Source organism: Charadrius vociferus, unplaced genomic scaffold (genome assembly GCF_000708025.1).
Source record: "Charadrius vociferus isolate BGI_N301 unplaced genomic scaffold, ASM70802v2 scaffold413, whole genome shotgun sequence".
NCBI lineage: Eukaryota > Metazoa > Chordata > Aves > Charadriiformes > Charadriidae > Charadrius > Charadrius vociferus.
In genome coordinates this window covers 686,782-705,088 of record NW_009647738.1, presented here as the reverse complement: position 1 = coordinate 705,088, position 18,307 = coordinate 686,782, and the positions used below count along the sequence as shown (strand labels likewise).

The 18,307-nt window shown below is 55.4% G+C and overlaps 2 protein-coding genes across 2 annotated transcripts; both read right to left on the bottom strand.

The window, feature by feature from the left end:
- Nucleotides 1–533: 533 nt before the first annotated feature.
- On the bottom strand, nt 534–8,811 carry LOC104283675 (serologically defined colon cancer antigen 3 homolog). The gene is made up of 2 exons (XM_009881886.1): nt 7,738–8,811; nt 534–572 (listed from the first exon to the last, which is right to left on the bottom strand). Exons 1-2 carry the CDS (start codon nt 8,809–8,811, stop codon nt 534–536), a joined length of 1,113 nt encoding a protein of 370 aa, XP_009880188.1.
- On the bottom strand, nt 1,868–4,942 carry KCNJ4 (potassium inwardly-rectifying channel, subfamily J, member 4). The gene is made up of 2 exons (XM_009881830.1): nt 4,905–4,942; nt 1,868–3,656 (listed from the first exon to the last, which is right to left on the bottom strand). The coding sequence occupies exons 1-2, from the start codon at nt 4,940–4,942 to the stop codon at nt 2,327–2,329; spliced, it is 1,368 nt and encodes a 455-aa protein (XP_009880132.1). The 3' UTR covers nt 1,868–2,326.
- Nucleotides 8,812–18,307: the final 9,496 nt, after the last annotated feature.

Here is an 18,307-nt window from a genome sequence, read left to right as displayed (position 1 = left end):
GCCATGGCCAATGGCAGGCACCCAGCTCTGAAAGCTGTATTAAAAGCCAGGTCAATACCAGCCCCTGCTTATTCCCTCTGGGGAAAATAAATAAATAATAAAAGGAGGGAGGGAGGGACTTCATTAATTAGCAATGGGGAGGTGAGGTGGGACAGGGACCCACATGGAAAAATGAGGCTGTGTATCAAGCCACACATGTGAAAAGCCAGGATCTATGAACTCCTGTTCCCACCCTGCCTGCGATGGGAGGAGAGGGAGGCATCAGGATCGATGCCTTTCCCTCCCGTCTCTTGATACCCTGCTCTTCGGTTATCACCTGTCTGCTCTTCTCTCATCTTCCCGTCACCTTCTCTTCCCTTCTTGGCAAGGCTTCCTAAAGGTGTCAGCTCACTGCTTGGGTGCAGAGCAAACCTGTGCAGGGAGGCTGTCCCCCCGCAGAACTTGCACACCAACACGAGAAATGGCCATGACTGGGTCTAGACCCAGCTTCTTAGTCTATCCCTACTCTTTCTCAAGTGCACTCCCATATTACCTCACTTTCTCTTCTTCTTTTTCCCTTCCTCCTCCTCCTCCTGCTTGCTGTGCCTACTTCTTCCTCTCACTCCTGCTATTTCCTTCCTTCCCCTTCTGCTTCTTCCCTTCTTCCTCTTGCTTCTCAAACCAATTCCAAATTGATATTGAGGTGCTATTTTTCTGCTTTGTAGATCAGGGGTTGGGTGGAACATAAATTCTTCATCCATTCCCCCATAGCACAAGTGTTGGGTGCCCAGAGCAGCTTCCTGAGCTGCCTGTTTGTCTTTCTGTCGTCATAACACCTACAGTTTTGAAGGAGTGAGTCTGCTGCTCCTAAAGGAAAAGGCTCACTAGGTTTTTGCGTCTTTTGTGAAATGACAGCAAAGCGATGTTGCAGGTCTAGCTCTGGTTAATGCCCTCATGTTTCCTCTAGTTCTTACCTGACTCTAGCAAAAAAGAGGAATTGGGTTTTTATAGATCTTTTTTTTTTTTGAGCCTTACATCTGCAGCAGTGTCTTGTATGTCTCTGCCTCTTCATCAAGCATATCTATGACCCTTCCCTGGGCAAAACTCTAGTTATCTCCAAAGCAAGCCATCCCATCCTACTGGTAATTTTAATGCAAATGCTTCCCTCCATACCTACATTTTTTATGATTTTTTCCCCGAGCAAATTATCTGAGCCTCTTATTGTGGGTCTTTACCAGGGAGGCCGAGAACCACGGAAGCCCTCGTGGTGGAGGTTCCGGGCACCAATGCCATACAAAGAGCGAACACCAGCACTAATAACTCTCATCAGTCTCTATACCGTACTGCAGCCTTGGGGTCTCTCCTTTGCTTCCAAACCTCCCCCTGGGATATTAGACTTTATTAAAAATAAATAGTTACAAATTCAGTTTTACAGCTGATGGCAGCAGGGAGAACGGAGGAGGTAAAAGGAACAAGTCGAGGGTCTGCTGTCCAGTCAGGTCACTTGTCTGTCATCCCGGCCACACTGTGCCAGGGAGCAGTCTGAGTGTGCAAGCACAGGGCACTGCCTCCTCTGCCAGGCATCTCAGGAGAGGAGCAGGACTTCTTTTTCTAGAGGACTGGGAGAATTGGGTCTGAGTCCGCAGAGCCAAGCTGCTTCTGGAGGTGACAGATGCCAAAAGCCAAGGAGAGTGCAGAGTAGGCTACGTAGAGCGTCCTTATCTCCTAGCTTGGCATTTGCAGTGGAAGAATATGGATTTCAGTTCTCACTCTGTTTTATATACAAAGAGTCATGTGCAACAAGCAATAAACATGCAAGTAAACCCCTCCCTTGAGATCCTTCCCCACTCCCTCCAGGAGTCCTAAACTCTCCCGTTCATCCTCATCTGGTCAGTGCTTAGGTATCACTCCTCTCCTAGTGATGGTCATGACTCTTGACAGCCATTGGGCCTACCCACTTCAAGAGGGAACAGAAAGTCTGCTGTTGCCTCAGCAGCAGAAACACTTGCTGTGGGTCCTGGTCTGTCCTTGGAGGCCACGGACTCCTGTCGCCTCTCCAGAGATGAGAAACCAAGCATGGTGCTCTCCTCTCTCTGGGCAGGAAAGGGATCCTAGCACAAGCTGCACACACTGGAAGAGCAGTGTGCCCTCACTCCTCTCCCAGGCAGTATGACTTCATGGGAAAGGGCATATATCAGAGCAGCTCCAGGCCTTGATGTACTCAGGGGCTGAGAGGCAGTCACGGGAGGCATTTTTTGGTGGGCAAGGGGCTTATCCAGCTATGTACGGGTGCAGAACGGAGGAGGAGACGGTGGGTGACGGGTGTGGAATGGGGAGGCTGGAGAAGTTAGATGGCTGACTCCCTGCGGTATGAGATTGTATCTAGGGGCAGAGTTGCCTGGAGCCGCTCCAGGTCCAGGTGGCTTCCAAAATCCATCATCTGGATGACGCCTCCCTCTTCTTTAGTGCTACCCCCTAACACCACACCCACTTCGTCATCATCTTCATCTTCGTCTTGACTGACAAGAGCCAACTCATTCTCATAGCAGAAGGCACTGGGAGGTGGGGGAGAAGGTAGGATAGTCATCTTGCTTTCTTGCAGCTCCCGAGCTGAGCAGCAAGGTGTGCCGGCTACCTCATAGGTCTTGTGAAAGCGCGAATAATCCACTTTGTAGTGGTTCTTCTCCTCAAACACAACTGGTTCAAAACGGTGACCCCAAAGGATTTCGCTAGCGAGGTAAGAGCTTCGTGCCTGTGTGGTCATGGCTGTGGCTTCCACCATCCCCTCCAGGATAACAACAATCTCAAAGTTCTCCGTCTCCAGCTCCTCCTTGCCAATCCCATAGAGCGGGCTCTCCTCATCGATCTCATGAACGATAATAATGGGTGAGACTAAAAATATACGGTCGAGGCCCACGTCATAGCCCACATTGAGGTCCCGCTGGTCCAGGGGAAGGTATTCCCCTTCCTCTGTCATGTAGGGTTTGATGAGCTGGGCTCGGACGTGGGCCTCCACAATGTGGCTCCTCCTCAGGTTGCCCACCCGCCACATGAGGCACAGTTTGCCATCCCGCACAGAGATGACTGCATGGTGACTGAAGAGGAGGGTCTGGGCCCGCTTCTTGGGCCTTGCCATCTTGGCCATGATGGTGCCAATCATGAAGGAGTCAATAACGCAGCCCACGATGGACTGGACCACAACTGCCATGATAGCCAGCGGGCACTCCTCAGTCACGCAGCGGAAGCCATACCCAATGGTTGTCTGTGTCTCCACTGAGAAAAGAAAAGCCCCTAGGAAGCTGTTCACGTGCATGATGCAGGGCTTGAGGAGAGAGGGACCACCTCCCACTGCTGGTGCATTGAGGTCACCGTGGAAGAAAGCGATGCACCAGAAGAGGAAGCCAAAGAAGAGCCAGGAGACCAGGAAGGCGGCGGAGAAGATCATAAGCATGTACCGCCAGCGCGTGTCCACACAGGTGGTGAAGATATCAGCCATGTAGCGCTGAGACTTGTTGCTCAGGTTGGCAAAGTAGACGTTGCACTGGCCATTCTTCTTCACAAAGCGGTTGCGATGCTTCCGCCGGGGGGCATGGCCCTTCCCATTCCGGCTGTGCCCGTTCATGCTGCCCAGCGAGGAGACCTTGTGTCCATCCTCTTCAGTCGAGACAATGCTGTACCTGGAAGAGAAGAAACATGCATTTCCGGGAGAAATACATGCAGAAAAACAGCAACCACTGAGACAATGAGGGCAGGAGACATTTAGGTGGGCCACAGGGCTACGATACCATGGTGTTGAATATCACAAGAGCACATTTCTCTGGTTATTGCACTGTGGTGCCACCCTGACCAAATTGGTGGAGCTCTGCTGCAATATTTGCCACGTCTTGCTGCCATGAGGTTGTATCTAGCAAACTCCTGACAGGGCAGCAAAGCAGGAGAAGCTTGTAGCGCTGTGCTTCCTTCCAGCCGTTGTGGTGAGGAGGGACCCAAGGCTTCGAAATCTGATGGCATCTGGGACAGCCAGGAAGCCTGGGAGCAAGCACCCGTGGTCTGGCCACATTTTGGACCTGGCATTATATAAGGCCATGAGTTTCTATTTTTTCCTCCACTCTCCTCACTGATTTCATGGTGCGTCGGTGACAGTGTTTATACACTTCCTGCGCTCAGGACAATTCTGTTGCCACAGCAACATGCGTAGCTCCCAGCATCCTGCATCTGAAGCCAAAGGTGTAATTTGGAGATCAACAGCCAAAGTACTGGCAGATTTCCCTGGGAGAAGCTCTGCAAACAGTTTCTGGGAAATGTTTGCCCCTCTGGCTCCCCTCCCTCGCAGGTGGCACCGCTGCTGCCCCTTGTGTGCTGCTGGGTCTACAGTTGCAGATACTCCTTAAAGATGTGACAGCAGAAGATGCTGTGACCACTGAGGAAATCAAAGGAGCGCACAGACCCACCAAGACCACTCTGCCCTTGTGACTGCTGAGCCCTGGCTTCCCAGGACCTGTTGGGCTGGCAGTGCCTCCCTCCACCCCTTAGTGTTGACATGTCAGCTGGAGCCCTCCAGCATGGTCTCTGTGACCCTCATCCTCCTCTCATGGGAAGAGGGAGCAGGGGAAGCACGCATGGCTGGATTTGGGACTCCTGGGGATTCCTGGGGACAGGGGGCTTCTGCAGCACTGCTTGCATCTGTAATTTCTGGACCAGCACCACGCAGTGCTGGTAGCACTCCTCTGTAGCGCTCTTCCCGTATATGGTGTGTCTTGGATTGGAGAAGGAGAAAGGAACCATACCTTGCAGCAGGAAAGCCCCTGGCAGGTAATTTGAGAAGAATATACCAAAAGGCAGGTTGGAGGTAGGGCCTGAGGGGCCAGGTGAGGAGGACCAAGCCACCTTGGGCAGCAGCAGTCCTTGAGAAGGGTGTTACTCACCGGTTGACTCGGACACTGCCCATGGCTCGCTGTATCATCAGGTGTCAGAGGGCCGTGGGAGCTGGGAGGGCACGGGTTCTCACGCAGCAGCGCTCACATGGGACCAGGCGGCTCCAGGTTTCACCTCTGGCAAGCTGGGGTCTGTGCTGCCATTGCAATTGCTCCTGGGCACGCGCCTTGCAGAAAAGGACGAAGCAAAACCCAGTCAGAGCCTTCCCTGACAGCACCTGTCCCAGTCCTGGAGCTGGGGGGGGTTGCAGGGCTCCCAGCCTTTTGCTCAGGAATGGTCTTGAGGTGTCCACGGAGCACTGTGCTGCAGCCTGGATCCAGAAGGTGAGGAGCTGATGGATGCAGACCAGGTTGCACAGCTTGCAGCCCCCACGATCCCCAGCATCTACCAACAGGAGAGGTGCACGGCTGGCCGGTCACTGCTCTCCAGACCAAGGGCACGACTGAGCAGCTTGCAGGGCCCTTGCCCTGAGCCATTATATTAATATCATAGCTTACGCTAGGACGAGAGCTCAGCCAGGCTAAATACCTCGCACACAAGGACTAACGGAGCACAGACATGCACGACAGCCCCCAGGGATGCCCATCAGCCCAGCCTGACCCAGAGGGGATTTATTTCCAGGGGGTGCAGGACATCCCCCTTGTTTCAAAGAGGAGAAGAAAAGCAATGGGTAGAGCCAAAAGGGAGAAATGATGGAAAGGAGGGGCTTGGGGGTAGCCGAGGAGAAGCCAGTTAGAGCAAACAGACCTTGCAACGTGCCTCGTGTACAGCATCCAAGGAGTGGCTTAGCAGCAGAGCCCCGGGGAGGATGTCCAGCAGATGTTATGTCCCGACCTGGTCCTCCCCAAACTGAAGAATGGGGAAACAGAAGACTCAAGAGCTGACCTATCCCGTCTGCCCAGAGCTGCTGGGAAGTGAAATGCAGTGAGGGGGTAATGACTCACAGATTAGGAAGGGCTTTGTACACCCATGTTAATCCTGCACTGTAACCTTTGGATTACAGCAGCCGGTGCCGGGTGCCGGACACAGACACAGCCAGCTAGTTTGCTTCATCCCAGCCTCACTGGTGAGCAACCAGTGGTTGCCATATCTGGGACAAATCCAAGGATTTCTGGGTCAAATTCAAGGTTTAGAGCTGCTTGCAAGTGGTCACGCACAGACAGGAGAGAGGAACAGCAAGTGATGTTGTCAGGGACAGAAAAGCTGGTGAGAAGCATCCTTGTCTCATCATCAGTGTTGCAGAATGGGGCTTCATGTGGCTAAGGGTGACGACCAGCTTTCCCCAGCTAGGAGTACAGACTAGAAAGCAGCAAGTAAGGATCTCCAGACGTTACCTCTGATGTGCAAGCACTGTCGTTGTCATGTCTGGGATGAAGATTAACTGGCAGTTATCCTCCAGAGACCAAGGATACTGAGGCAATTTAAGCCCTGTGGCAACACAAACATGGTTGCACAGTCCAAGGATACTATGGGACCAGAAGACAGCAACCTTGTAGTCCACAATTCACCACATAACTGTAAAAGTGAACAGCTGCCCAAAAAATCCCATCAGGAAAAAGCACTTTGGCACTGAACTCTGCCAGCACCAACCATCTCACCACCCTACAGTGTTCCTTTAAGGAGGGTCAATTTGGCCAGATACAGGAAATTTTGTTGTGCAGCTGGGTAAACCTACAACAGAAACTGTGTTCGGTAACCTAAATTCGTAAGAATTGTGGAGGGATGACTAGGTGATGAAGAAAGGTCTCTTCATCCCCACAGATGGTCCCACTAGGATAAAGCCAAGACATATCTTCAGAGATTACGTGGTGATTTTTGGCTACAGGGTCCCATAGTTCTTTAGGAGGTGACAAAGATGGGCAATTTTGGTATACCCCTCTATGCTGGCACCAGCAAAGAGAGGAAGGGCATCCTCTCCAACTGGTGCCTACCTTAGCCAGCCTGGATAAACCAAGCTCACCCTTAGCCAGCACTGACACCAATGCTGAAGGCACTGCCCCAGATCATTTATGGATACTTCACAACTTCCTAAAGATTTCTGATCACCACCACCCCCTTTTTCCCCAGCTGCAGGAACGGGTGCACAATTTCTAGAGACTTCGGATTTCTGGCCATGGTGGTGGCCACTTCCAAAAGAAGAGGAAGGAGAACCTAAGGACATTCAAAACCTGCCTGGATGCTGTCCTCTGCAACCTGCTATAGATGACCCTGCCCTGGTGGGGGCTTGGACTAGATGATCTCCAGAGGTCCCTTCCAACCTTGACCATTCTGTGATTTTGTGAAATTATGTGCAGCAGCACCCAGATCTCTGCTCCTAACCTTCCCCACATCACCGAGAAGGGGCAAAGGAAGCAGATGAAACTCAGGCACTGCAAGCGCTGTGCTCATCTCCAGTTCTGGCTGGTACAGCTGAGGGAAGGGATGGGCACACTGTTTAAGAGTGCTGCATCCCATGCTGCTGTGTTTCCTCCTGGCTCCCATATGGGAGCTCAAGTCAGCTGGAGCTGTGGCATGGCCTCTTGTGTGGAGCCCACCACAAACGGATCTTGCAGATCAGAGCCTGGGAAACATTTGCTGCTGGCTCCACCGTGCCAGAACAGAGCATCAGCAGCTAAAACTACATCACTACCTGCAATTTGTACTTAATCACAAGAAAAGTATTTCCATGAAGAATAAAGGCTACAAATCTGAACACACACACACACACATTTGAACACGAGAGCAAACAGCTTTAGTATAGGCTGCAGTGAGAGACCCGTGGTCTTGGTCCATATTCTCATCCATAGGACCCACACAGAAGAGAGTTCATAGCTCTTTTTCTACTTCAACTTCAGAAATTTTGCCAGTAGATTCAAGGACCTCAGCAACAAAATGCAGCGACTCTGCTCCAGAGGCAAGCTGTCTGATGGACCAGTTTGTGCCTGTTATTATCTTGTGGAGGTTCTGCAAGGCAAAGTCTATGTTCTGCTTCACTGCCCCCAGGTCAGTCGTTTGGCCTGCTCTCAGGTTTTCATTCTCCGCCTTGGACCTCTCCAGCTCTCCCTGGAGAACAGAGATTTCCTGCTTCAGCTTCTCCACATTGCTTTCTGCCTCCAGAGCCCGCTGGGTCATTAGCTGGAGACTCCACTTAGTCTGCTGGACAAAGGACTGTAGCTCTTGGACTTTCCTCTCCTCTTTGGCCAGGCTGGCCTTCATCTGCCTCTGCAGCCTCTGCACACTGCATGCCTGGCTCTCCAAGGAGCTCTGCATGCTGCTGACCACCCTCCTGAGTATGGTGTTCTCCTCCCTGAGCACATCGTGGGTCAGCTGTGGGGATGGGAACTCCCTGTCCCCGATGGCCTCCTCATGCAGCATGTGAGGCTCTGCTCCCCTGGTGTGCTCAGAGTACCCCAGATAAGGGTCACTGGCATGAGCCCATGGGGCAAAGGCATCCATCCCCAAGTGCTTGCCCATGCTATTATACTGGAAAGAGTTATAGGAGCCACATGGTGCCACACTGCCAGTTTGGAGAACACATGACCTTTGATGCACAGGAAGGTGATAGGTCCAGCTGCAGTCCCCATCTTCGGACAAGTTGCCAGGCATTTCCACATCTTTATAAAATGGTTCCTGAAACTCCTGAGCTTCCTCCTCAAGCTCCACTGCATGCTTGGCCAACCTCTTGGCATATATTCTGTTTTTCACTCCTTTGGCTTTCACCGTGTAAGAGTGCCTGGGATTTAGGGAAGATGGGATAGGTTCTCCCAGATCTTCCCCCTGACTGTCACCCAAGCTGTCAGAGCTCTTGCACTGGAGTGGAGGACGTGTGGAGTGGTAGAAGTAGCTGAATTCATCATCATTGTCATCATCATCGTCATCATCTTCCAAACCTTGAGATTCTGGGCAGACCCTCTCCATTGTCCCAGAGATCCCAAGCAGCTGTGACATTTTTCAGGACTCTTTGGGCTGCAGCAAGGGAGAGAATCCAAATTATCCTCCTGGAGCCTGGGTCACACAGGCAGGTGACACTGACAAGCAGCGTGCCAACTTCTGCAGCCTCAGTGACGCTGCTGGGGGAAGAGGCAGTCACCAAAGCCCTCCATTTACATCACCAGGTTATTCAGGAGGTACCAGAGAGGAGGACTAGGCATCTCTGTGTCTTTGCTATGGGGAGCACAGGAATCACCAAGATCTGTGATGTCGTCATGTGACTTCACTGCCTGCTGTGAGGTCATGACCAGGGAGGAGAGGAACCGACCAACTGCAAAAGTGCTGTTTTGGCAGCAGGAGGGTAAGCTGTATTCCTGTGGCTGCAGAGCCAACCCCAGCTGGGGGATACTGCTAGTGGGCAGAGAGAAGCTCCTGAAGCCACCTGAGACCTCCAGCATTCAGGGGGGACAGAGACCAGCCATCCCCAAGCAGGCAGCATGGCGCAGAGGGGACAGCCCTGCCCCGCAGGCCACTGAGACATCTCCAGCAGCAACACCAAGCCGCTGGCATTTTGGTCCCAGGGCTTACCCTGGGCAGAGGCAGGAGACATCACCAGTGCTTTGGCCAGAGGCATCGCCCCGAGCTGGCCAGCCAGCAAGGGGTCTGTGCCGTGGTGCTGCCGATCTGATTCATCCCCTGCTGCCAGCTGGCGCAGGAAAGCGTTAGTAATACTGGGCGCCACAAACTTGGAGCGGCACGAGCCAGGAGACGAACGAAAATAAACCCACTTACCACTTCCACCCCAACACACCCGCACAGCGCGCGGTGCCGCTATGGGAAAGACAGACAGGCAGGTGAGAAGCCCTGGACTGGGGACTGCCATCGCGTTGGGCTGGTGTTCACATTAGCTCCCCCAGAGGTGCCATGCCAGGAGGTGATGTAGCCACCGTCCCTCCTCAGCAGCCCAGGGCCACTGCTGACATCACTGCCTGCAAAATGGATGCCACCAGCTCAGCAAGGCCAGGGGCCATTCCAGGAGCCTGAACCCTGTGCAAACTCAGTTTAAACAGTTGTGAAATGGTCCCGCTGCTCCTTGGAAACCTGAAATGCAAATGGGATGAAGGGGGAAGGCTCAGAGATTCCTCCAGCAAAAGCCGATGACATTCATGTCCCAAACAGGCAGCTGCCTGTCACGCGGACAAAGGGGAGGAAAGCCTGGCCGAGAACAGAGATGTGAATCCCTGAGCATGCCTGAGGACCTTTCTTGGAGCTTGCTCTGCCTCCTGGGACCCACATGTGGAGGGGGAAGTTGGGGGATCAGGGGCAGCTCCTGGAGAGTGGGATGAAACCCCACCAATAGGTGCAGCATGGGGCACCCAGAGAGACGCTAGGCAGGAGACTGCAGTCAGGAGAGCTGCCTCTCCATCCCTCTGCTGCCCTGTCCTCCGTGTACATGAACACCCACGTATTTCATGGCCTGACGAAGCCCCCCAGCACTTTGGGAAGCCTCGGCAGCGTGGGCATCACAGACGCTGTCTTGCAGCGTTGAAGCTATCAGCCAGGTGGGTCTCCAGGGGCCAACAGCCACCTCCAGCCCTCCAGCCTGTGTTGCCCTTCCCTCCTTCCCAAACACTTCCCCCCTCCTGCACCCTAGATTGAGCGAATCCGGGGACACCACTGCTGAACTGCAGTCATCCCTGCCTTCCTGGGTAACACCGCTCTCCCACAGCACAAGCCATTGTGCCAGCCCACGCTGTCACCCCAGCGCTGCTCTGACCCCGAGCAGATGCATGGGGCCAGGCTGCCGCCATCGCTTTCTGAGCAATCTGCAAGGTAAGAACAACAACATCAGGGCACATGGTGCTGATGCAATGCCTCCATCGTTCCATCCCAGTACCCGGTGCAGTGCCTCGCACATCCCAGGCTTTCTCCAGCCTCTGCCAGAGCGGATCATATTTGACAATCCTTCCTTTAATTTGCGGTGGAAGAGTCTCATGAAACAGAACAGAAAAGTCCACGCCGAAGCACTCCCCCACTTCTCTTTTTATAACAACCGTATCTGGTGCTCTGGGATGTACACCGTGAACGACAATGATGGAAAAATCCCAGGGTATTTTTACACTCTTAGTCTTTGCTTTATCTGGAGTCGTCTGGCAAATGTTTCCCTCCTGTCTGTGGTCAATACCGCAGGCGCTGGTTGTGCCACACTTTGTGCCTTTATTCCTTTTACCAGCTGGGTAGCACTGTCTGGTTTTGAGATCAACATCACAGACCCATCCTGCCAGCTCGGGCACGGTGACAACACAGCAGACATCTTCTCGCCCTTCTTGGAGTCAGGGTGGAAACACCCACAGCAGAGAGGAGACCCTTTGGCTTTTTGCAGAGCCTTGAAGACCCATAGCATTCGGTTTGTCCTCTCCATCCTTTTTGTAACTCCACCTTATATCATCTTCCTCACAAATATTCCTGGGGTTCATGCTGGGGCTTATAGGGCAGTTCGGTGCCATGGGGCTGTCTCGCTGCAAGGGGCAGTGGCCAAGCTCTCGCTCCTCCGTGCCGGCAGGGCTGGGTGCTAGGCACTGGACAAACACGCGCGAAGGCACAAGTCACCGCGCGGGAGAGTTTTACCATATTAAAAAGGCAAGTGACATATGGAAGGTGAGGGGAGGAAGCTGTAATCAACTCCATACCATTTTTATATACACACTTCTGCCTTTTCGTTCAATAATTATAAATAGATCGAGTAAGTGCCAACAGTCCCCATCTGCCCCGCAAGGCACGATCCGCTGACCAGTTTCTTTCTCCAAAAGAGGATTTTATTAACGTGCCTCTGCCCAGTTTATATTTCGGGGTGGAGTGAGAGAGGGGGATTTTTTTCCCCCCTTGTGAAGCCCTGGAGCCTGGGGATGGGTAATATGAAAACAAAACAAAATGATTTGAAGTTAAACCATCTCAGTGTGTGACTCAGAGCTATTCATAGCTCCCTGAAGCCAGCTGCAGCAACGGAGCCAGAAGGATTCTGCCCGTATTATTATTCCAATTACCATCTGAATTAAAAGTTTGAGCAGTGATCAGCCCACATACTGACGGGAGGGGGAGAGAAGAAAGCGAGAGAGAAGGAGAGAAAGAGAGAGAGGGAGAAAACACAGATAAAAATGGGATCCACACAAAGGTCTCCGGGATGACAAAGTCGGGAAGAGGCACGGAAAGGTGACAGCATCACCTCCTGCCTGCTCCCACACCACCCCGGTGATCCCTGCTCCGGCTGCACCAGCCGGGCAATGGTGCTGCAAAAGCAGCCTCCCGCTCCCTGGGATCCCGGCTGAGAGAGTGGGAACCCCACAGCGGGGCTGATGGGACTGGTACAAGGGCTCATCCACTCTCCTCTGGACAAAACAGGGCTCAGGGGACGAGAGGCAGGGGATGGGGTGCAGCCGAGCAGGAGCATAAGGAGAGGATGCTGCTGGGGCGGCGGCTGGGGAGAAGTCCCCCCTTTTTCTTGTTGAGTGAGGTAGGTGGGTGTTATTCTTCGTGGCTGGCATCACAGGGAAAATTAAATGCTCAGAAGGCCCCTGGTCTTCCCTGAGTGGTGTTCCTGGCCAAAAAGGAGCCAGGCTTTTGTGGCAGCCAGGGCACAGACCGTGTCCCATCTGCTCCCAAGGAAGTGCTGGGACTGACGTCCGCCCCAGCAGCCATCCTGCCAAAACCATGGACTAGACCCTGGCAGGTTGGTGCAAAACCTGCAAGAGCTGAAAAAAACGAAGGCGCTGGGGTGTTCCCGAGGTCGCTGTATCCTGGGTGGCTGTGGTATGATCATGTCATCTCCTCCAGCTTCCCAGCATGACCGCACCACAGAAAAGGGCATCTCGCCTAACCTCCCCACCCCAGGAGCTCCCTTGGCTGAGCATCCTGCCCTGTGGGAGCCTCACCAAAAGGCCATCCCCAGCAGTGTCACTGCACCTCGGCATCTCTTTGGCACAGAACCCCTCCTGAGCCCGTGCCAGCCTGGCTAGGAGGGCTGCCCATGCACAACATCTTGATGACTTTCAGCTAGTTGGGGTCGAGGATTGTTATTGGTGTGCAGGGGAAGGGGGGTAGGGGTGGCCAATGTCACCCGCCTGCCCGCTGCGGTGGCACTCCTGACAGGGCAGGGACTGTCTGCCGGTGCCTCTGCAAAGTGCCTGGCAAGGCAGGTGCCTGCAAATGGGTTATGAATGACAATAACAACAGCAACAACAGCAAAGGGCGACCAATAGCCAGGGCAAAACTGGCTGTGCACCGAGCCCCTGACCAAGAGAAGATGCAGCCGCTGCTCCGCACCCGTCTGCTGCATGAGGGCTCAGCTCCCAGCCTGGCCCGGCTGCTCAGCGCTAGCACATCAGCGATAGGGGAAAAAAAAAATAAATTGCCCCCCAAAACCCTTGTTGCTACTCTAGCAAGGAGCCCAGGGGAGTCACCAGCCTCCTGAGGTGGTCCCAGGTTCTCCCTTTCCAGCTCTCCCCGCTGGGCTTCAGAAACGGAGCTGAGGGAGCATCCCAGGTAAACCGCAAAGCTGCACTCCCGCAGAGAGCGGATCTACTGTTTCACTGCAAGCCTGCTGGCTGCAGCTTGCTCGGGCCAGTTAAACAAACACACCTGAAAGACATCAAGCCTAAGCGCTGCCCGATGCCTGCGGTACGGAGGACCGTTCTCCGCCCCCCACCTCCCCCCTGCCCCCCATCTCCCCGACACACCCCCGCCATCGTTACGGGTTGCTGCCATACCCCTGGCTCCTGCGGGCTGCCATGCTCGCTCGCTCCCGCTGGCACCCTGCCTGCTCACCTGCCCGGCGCCCGGTGCTGCCCACAGCTTCTGCCCGCTCACCCCCACCCAGCCACGAGGCTCTTTCTTGGTCAGGGAAGGGATGAGGACAGGAGAGGAGAGGACTTCTGGGGCCGCTGGGTCTAGTCCCGTGGCAGGCACCGCCTCTTCGTAATGCCATCGAGCTTTTCGGAGGGATGAAGCGCGTGCCTGTCCAGCCTCTGGGGTCCCCGGTGTCCTTCAGCCCCTGCGCTCACCGTGCTGCTGGCGGGACCAATCTATACGGCTCTCATGGAGCTATAGGAATGCTTTACCCTCCTCTATAGCAGAGTCACTTTTGACATCCTCTTTCTCTAAGTCTCTCTTCGGCCAGCCCCTCTGCGCAGGTGCCTAAGCAGGCTGCCAGCAAATGCCGTGGCCTGGCGCAGAAAGGGAGCAGGTGAGAGAAGAGGGGAGACCAAAGATGAAGGCAGGGGAAGGCAGAACAGGCAGCGGAGAGGCAGACGGGACGAGGCCGGCAGCTCATTGCACCAGTGCTGGCGCTGCTCGGCCGGGAGGGAGGAAGGGAAGGAGGTGGAGGAGGGAGGCGGGAGAAGTGTCAGGGTCTTTTCTCTGAGTCTTTCACAGGGGACAGAGTGGGGGACGCTGCCTCCCTCGTTTTCACACAGCACCAGGCTCCCTCTGAAGCATTCCAGGAGAAATGTTGCCATAGAAATAAAAAAGCCGCCCAGATTGCCAGGGGCAGGCCTGCCACCACAGTGCGGGCACAGGCAGGGTGGCAGCAGGAGTCCCCAGCCAGTGGCGTGGGGCAGTGCCAGGCAGGAGGATGTCTTGTCCTCCATCCTCTGCACCCTCATCTCCGGTGAGCCCTGCAGTGGTGCTGCTGTGCCAGTGTGGCCGGTGACAACCCCAGGTGGCATCTCCTCCCTAAATGCACCAGCGAGCCGATGCTGAAACCACTCCTGCAGGCAAGCTGGCTGCCACCAGGCTCCCCAGAGGACAGGCATAGAAGTGCACAGGTCTCTGGGGCACTCGGGACGGGGTTGCACTGCCACCAGCTCTCATCCAACATCTGCGCAAGCCACAGCACCACCTTCACTCCTGAAGAACAATTCTGAGAGGTCTGAGGGTGAGAACCAGCTCAAAGGAGATCCCTGCCCACCCTGAGCCTCTACTCAACATCAATCTCTCTCCTGAGAAGGGGCTTCAAGACTGACCACCCCTGCTAAAGCCACCTTGTTTGGGGAGGAAAACCAGAGCCGGTGCCTCTGGGGGCTCCATATGAGGCCCCTCCACTCTGGTGAGGAGCACAGTAGCAGTGCCATTGAGGAACACGAATTTAGCCCGATGTGGTTTCGCAGCGCTGCAAGGCAAGCGCAGACAGCTTCACTCGGTCCTTACCATTCACAGAAACACAAGCGCCAGCGGGAGGCTGGGGAGCTGCGCGCGTGTGAGTAAGGGATCGATCGCTAAGACGCGAGCATCCATCTATTGATCCCCGGCCGTGCTGTCGGGTTAAGCCAACCCAGCACAATAACGAGACAGGACAGTGGGAACTTGCTGAGGGCAGATTGCCATTAACTGCTCCACTCTGCGTCTGCACTGATGTCAGCATGCGGCGGGCGCAGGTATCCACCACCATGTCCTCCTCCCCCTTGCTGGCACCCTCCCGTTGGGTTCCCCCAGGAACGCGGCTGCTCCTAGGGTGGTGGCCGGTGGCCGGTGGCGGAGCTCAAGGTGGTCGAGCGGCCAGACGGTCCAGCAGGGATCTATCCTTCTGGCTAACTCCATCCTTCCCTGGCCACCTTCTCACTTCCCAGCTTTCCTTGCAAACCATGGCATGGGGGCCAAGAGGGGCAAGGACCACTGCCAGCACCCTGCCAGTGCCACACGTCATGGTCCTTGGTTTTGGCACCCGAGGAGGGGGAGAGATGGAAGAGGAGAAATGTGGAGGAGAGGGAGTCCCACTTCTCTCCAGATTAGCCCTCTCCAGCTCATCCTCTCCCTGGCCATCCTCACCATCCCTCCCCTTCTCCACTGCGCCCTGTCCCTACCAGGCTCACATTTCCCTCCTAAGGCACATATTTCCCCTGTGCTTATTATTATTGTCAGTGGCTACAAACAGGGGTGGCCACGTGCCGGGGTGACTCAGGCGTCTGTGGGCGCCACTTCCGATGGCAAATGGAGATGGGGCACGTCCCCATGTCTTCGGCTAGACGTGCTCCCCACACAACCCCCCATCCCCTCCCAGGCTCTGGGTGACCCTGAGCCCCGGGTCCCTCTCCACACCTCCCACCTCCTGTGGGTGCCTCCTCCCAAGAAGCTGAGGAAGGCACAGAGCGGAGGTTGAGGGTAGCCTTGGAGCCATGTCACCTCCACCACACGTCCCCCATGTGAGCTGTCACCATCTGCCCTTCGCAACACACACCCCAGCGGGGGCGAAGGGAAGAAGGGGAGAAGGGAGAGGCCCCGGAGCTGCTATTCACTTTGCCATGGATGAAGCCAGGGCTGAGTGGTGGGGATGGGAGACTCCAGGCTCTTGGCAGAGGGATTTGGTTGTCTCCAGGCATTTTGCCCAGGAGAGAGGGCATTGGGGCACCAGGGATGTCTGAGGTGACCTGCCGGCACCATGCAAACTGCCCACTCCTGCCTCAGCAGGGACGTCGGCCTTGCCAACAGGGAGCAAAGGCCGCATTTCTCTGGCATATTGTTCATGGCTTCCTCCTGAACTCCTTCACCCAAACCCGATATCCAGAAGACCCTTTGCACCACGCCTGTCTGAGGGATGTTGGACCACCACTGACAGGATCAGCTATGCTGGGACTAGAAGATCTGGAAGGCAAGGGAGAGGGGGCAACAGGTCTAGAGCCCGAAAAGCTCCATGGTAAGCGGGAGAGCCAACACGGCCGCTTTGGTCCCAGTTGCACCCATATGTTTGGAGAACAGGTCCCCAACTCCGTTCTTCTCCAGGCTGCCCTAGGGAACTGGCTGGGACCATTGCCCACACAGAGCAGGAGAAACAAACGGTGAGTGAGACCCAGCCCTAGGTGAGAAGGCGCTAAGGGAACACGGGGAGCCGAAAAAGGGAAGAAGTTACCCGCAAAGCGACTGAAGTCAGGGCGGCGAGGGGAGGGGAGGGAAGTTGAGGAGGTTTACAGGCAGGTACCTACCCCTGCCCCTCGGCCCGTGGCCGCCCCAGTAGCGGTATGTGCATACGCCGCGCACACAGGCAACTTTGTTATTCACTGGCACGCTCACATGAAGCCACACATCTCTCCCTAAGTTATATTTATAGCTGTTCCTCAGAGCGAGCGCAGATGAAACAATACATTATTTTCCCAAGGAAAAAGAAAAAAAAAAAACCAAACAAAACCCTCCCCGGTCTCATGCCAGCGAGGGGAGCAGCGCACCCCGGCACCGCCTCTTACCTGGGTCCTGCCGAGGGCTGCCACCTGCTCCAGCCGTGCCGAGCCAACATCAGAGGAAGGGGAAAGCGGACGGTTTCTCCATCTCACCATGAAACGTCTCAGCTGGACCAGAGGAATCAAGGAGGTCTCTCTGCAACCCTCGCTCGCCTCTGGCTTGGGGTTCCCCCCCCCCCGCCCCTTGCCACGAGGAGCTACTTCTCCACCGTGACCTGCTCCTCTCCTAACTCTGCCCTGCCCACGCCAGTGCTCTCCTCCTGCCTCTGCCTCTCCTCAGCATTTTTCGCTCCCGGGAGCATCCATCCCACGGAAAGCTGACGTGCCTTCACTGCTCGGCGACAGGTTCAGGTCTCCCCTTCCTGCCTGGCTCCCTTGTTCCCGGGTGTTATTTGCCCTTGCCCCTCGCTGTCCCCCTGCTCTGGTTCCCAAATCCCCCCTCTCCCTTTCCACTCTTCCTTCCCTTTGCGCTCCGCTCCCTTTCCCTGGCTGCCTCTCCCCCTCGCTGATTGCTATGCAATCTGTAGCTGAGAAGTCAGTAACTCTGTGGTAGGATCCAACAGCTTTCCGCTACTTTAGCCCATCCTCGCGTGTGAGCTCAGAGCCGCGGAGGCACCGCTGCGGAGCTGCCATGGGGGAGACGAGAGCGCAACCATCGGCAGAGGGGAAGGGGACGGCGGGGCCGCCGGGTGCCCCCGGGGAGGTGAATTCTCCCGCTGGGCTGGCACAAAGGGCTGAAATATCCACTGTCAAGGACTTTTTTCCCACCTGGATTTGGGGTGCTGGGCTGGCACTTCGCCCCGAGGAAGGACCAGGCTCTCCTGGCCCGTGCAGAGCTTTTGCCACAGGGCATCACCTCCCCTTATCCACAGCCTGGCCTCCCCACCCTGCAGTGCTGGGGCTGTCTTGCTGGGACAAGCAAAGATGGGGACAGGAGCATGGGCAAGGAGGGACTAGCCCTCAGGTCTCCAGGATGGTGCACAGCCACCCCGCTGAGAAACCCGGCCTAGAAATCTCCCCTGGGTCTCCATGTCTGGCTGCATCTCAGGGGCTTTGAAGAGGTCACTTCTTGGTGGCAAGGCAAGGGGCTGGGGGACCCTGTGGGATCCTGTGGCAGTGAAGCTGCCTCGTTTGTACAGGAGGGAAACTGGAGGCTGAAGAGCGCCCTGATCCCACAGGCAGCAGCTGTGGGCAGAGGCTCCAGAGACAGCCCTGCACCAGGCCAACGGGGTCGATGGGCACAGAGTCCGTCTCAGTGTCTC

Bases quoted from the DNA above. Each gene is read 5' to 3' on its own strand.
- KCNJ4 (XM_009881830.1), bottom strand. From the start codon at position 4,942: ATGATACAGCGAGCCATGGGCAGTGTCCGAGTCAACCG. The intron at 3,657-4,904 runs GTGAGTAACACC...CTTCTCTTCCAG, and splicing joins GGCAGTGTCCGAGTCAACCG to GTACAGCATTGTCTCGACTG.
- LOC104283675 (XM_009881886.1), bottom strand. From the start codon at position 8,811: ATGGAGAGGGTCTGCCCAGAATCTCAAGGTTTGGAAGATGATGACGAT. The intron at 573-7,737 runs GTAGAAAAAGAG...CACAGCAAGCAG, and splicing joins GCAAAATTTCTGAAGTTGAA to GAGGAGGAGGAGGAAGGGAA.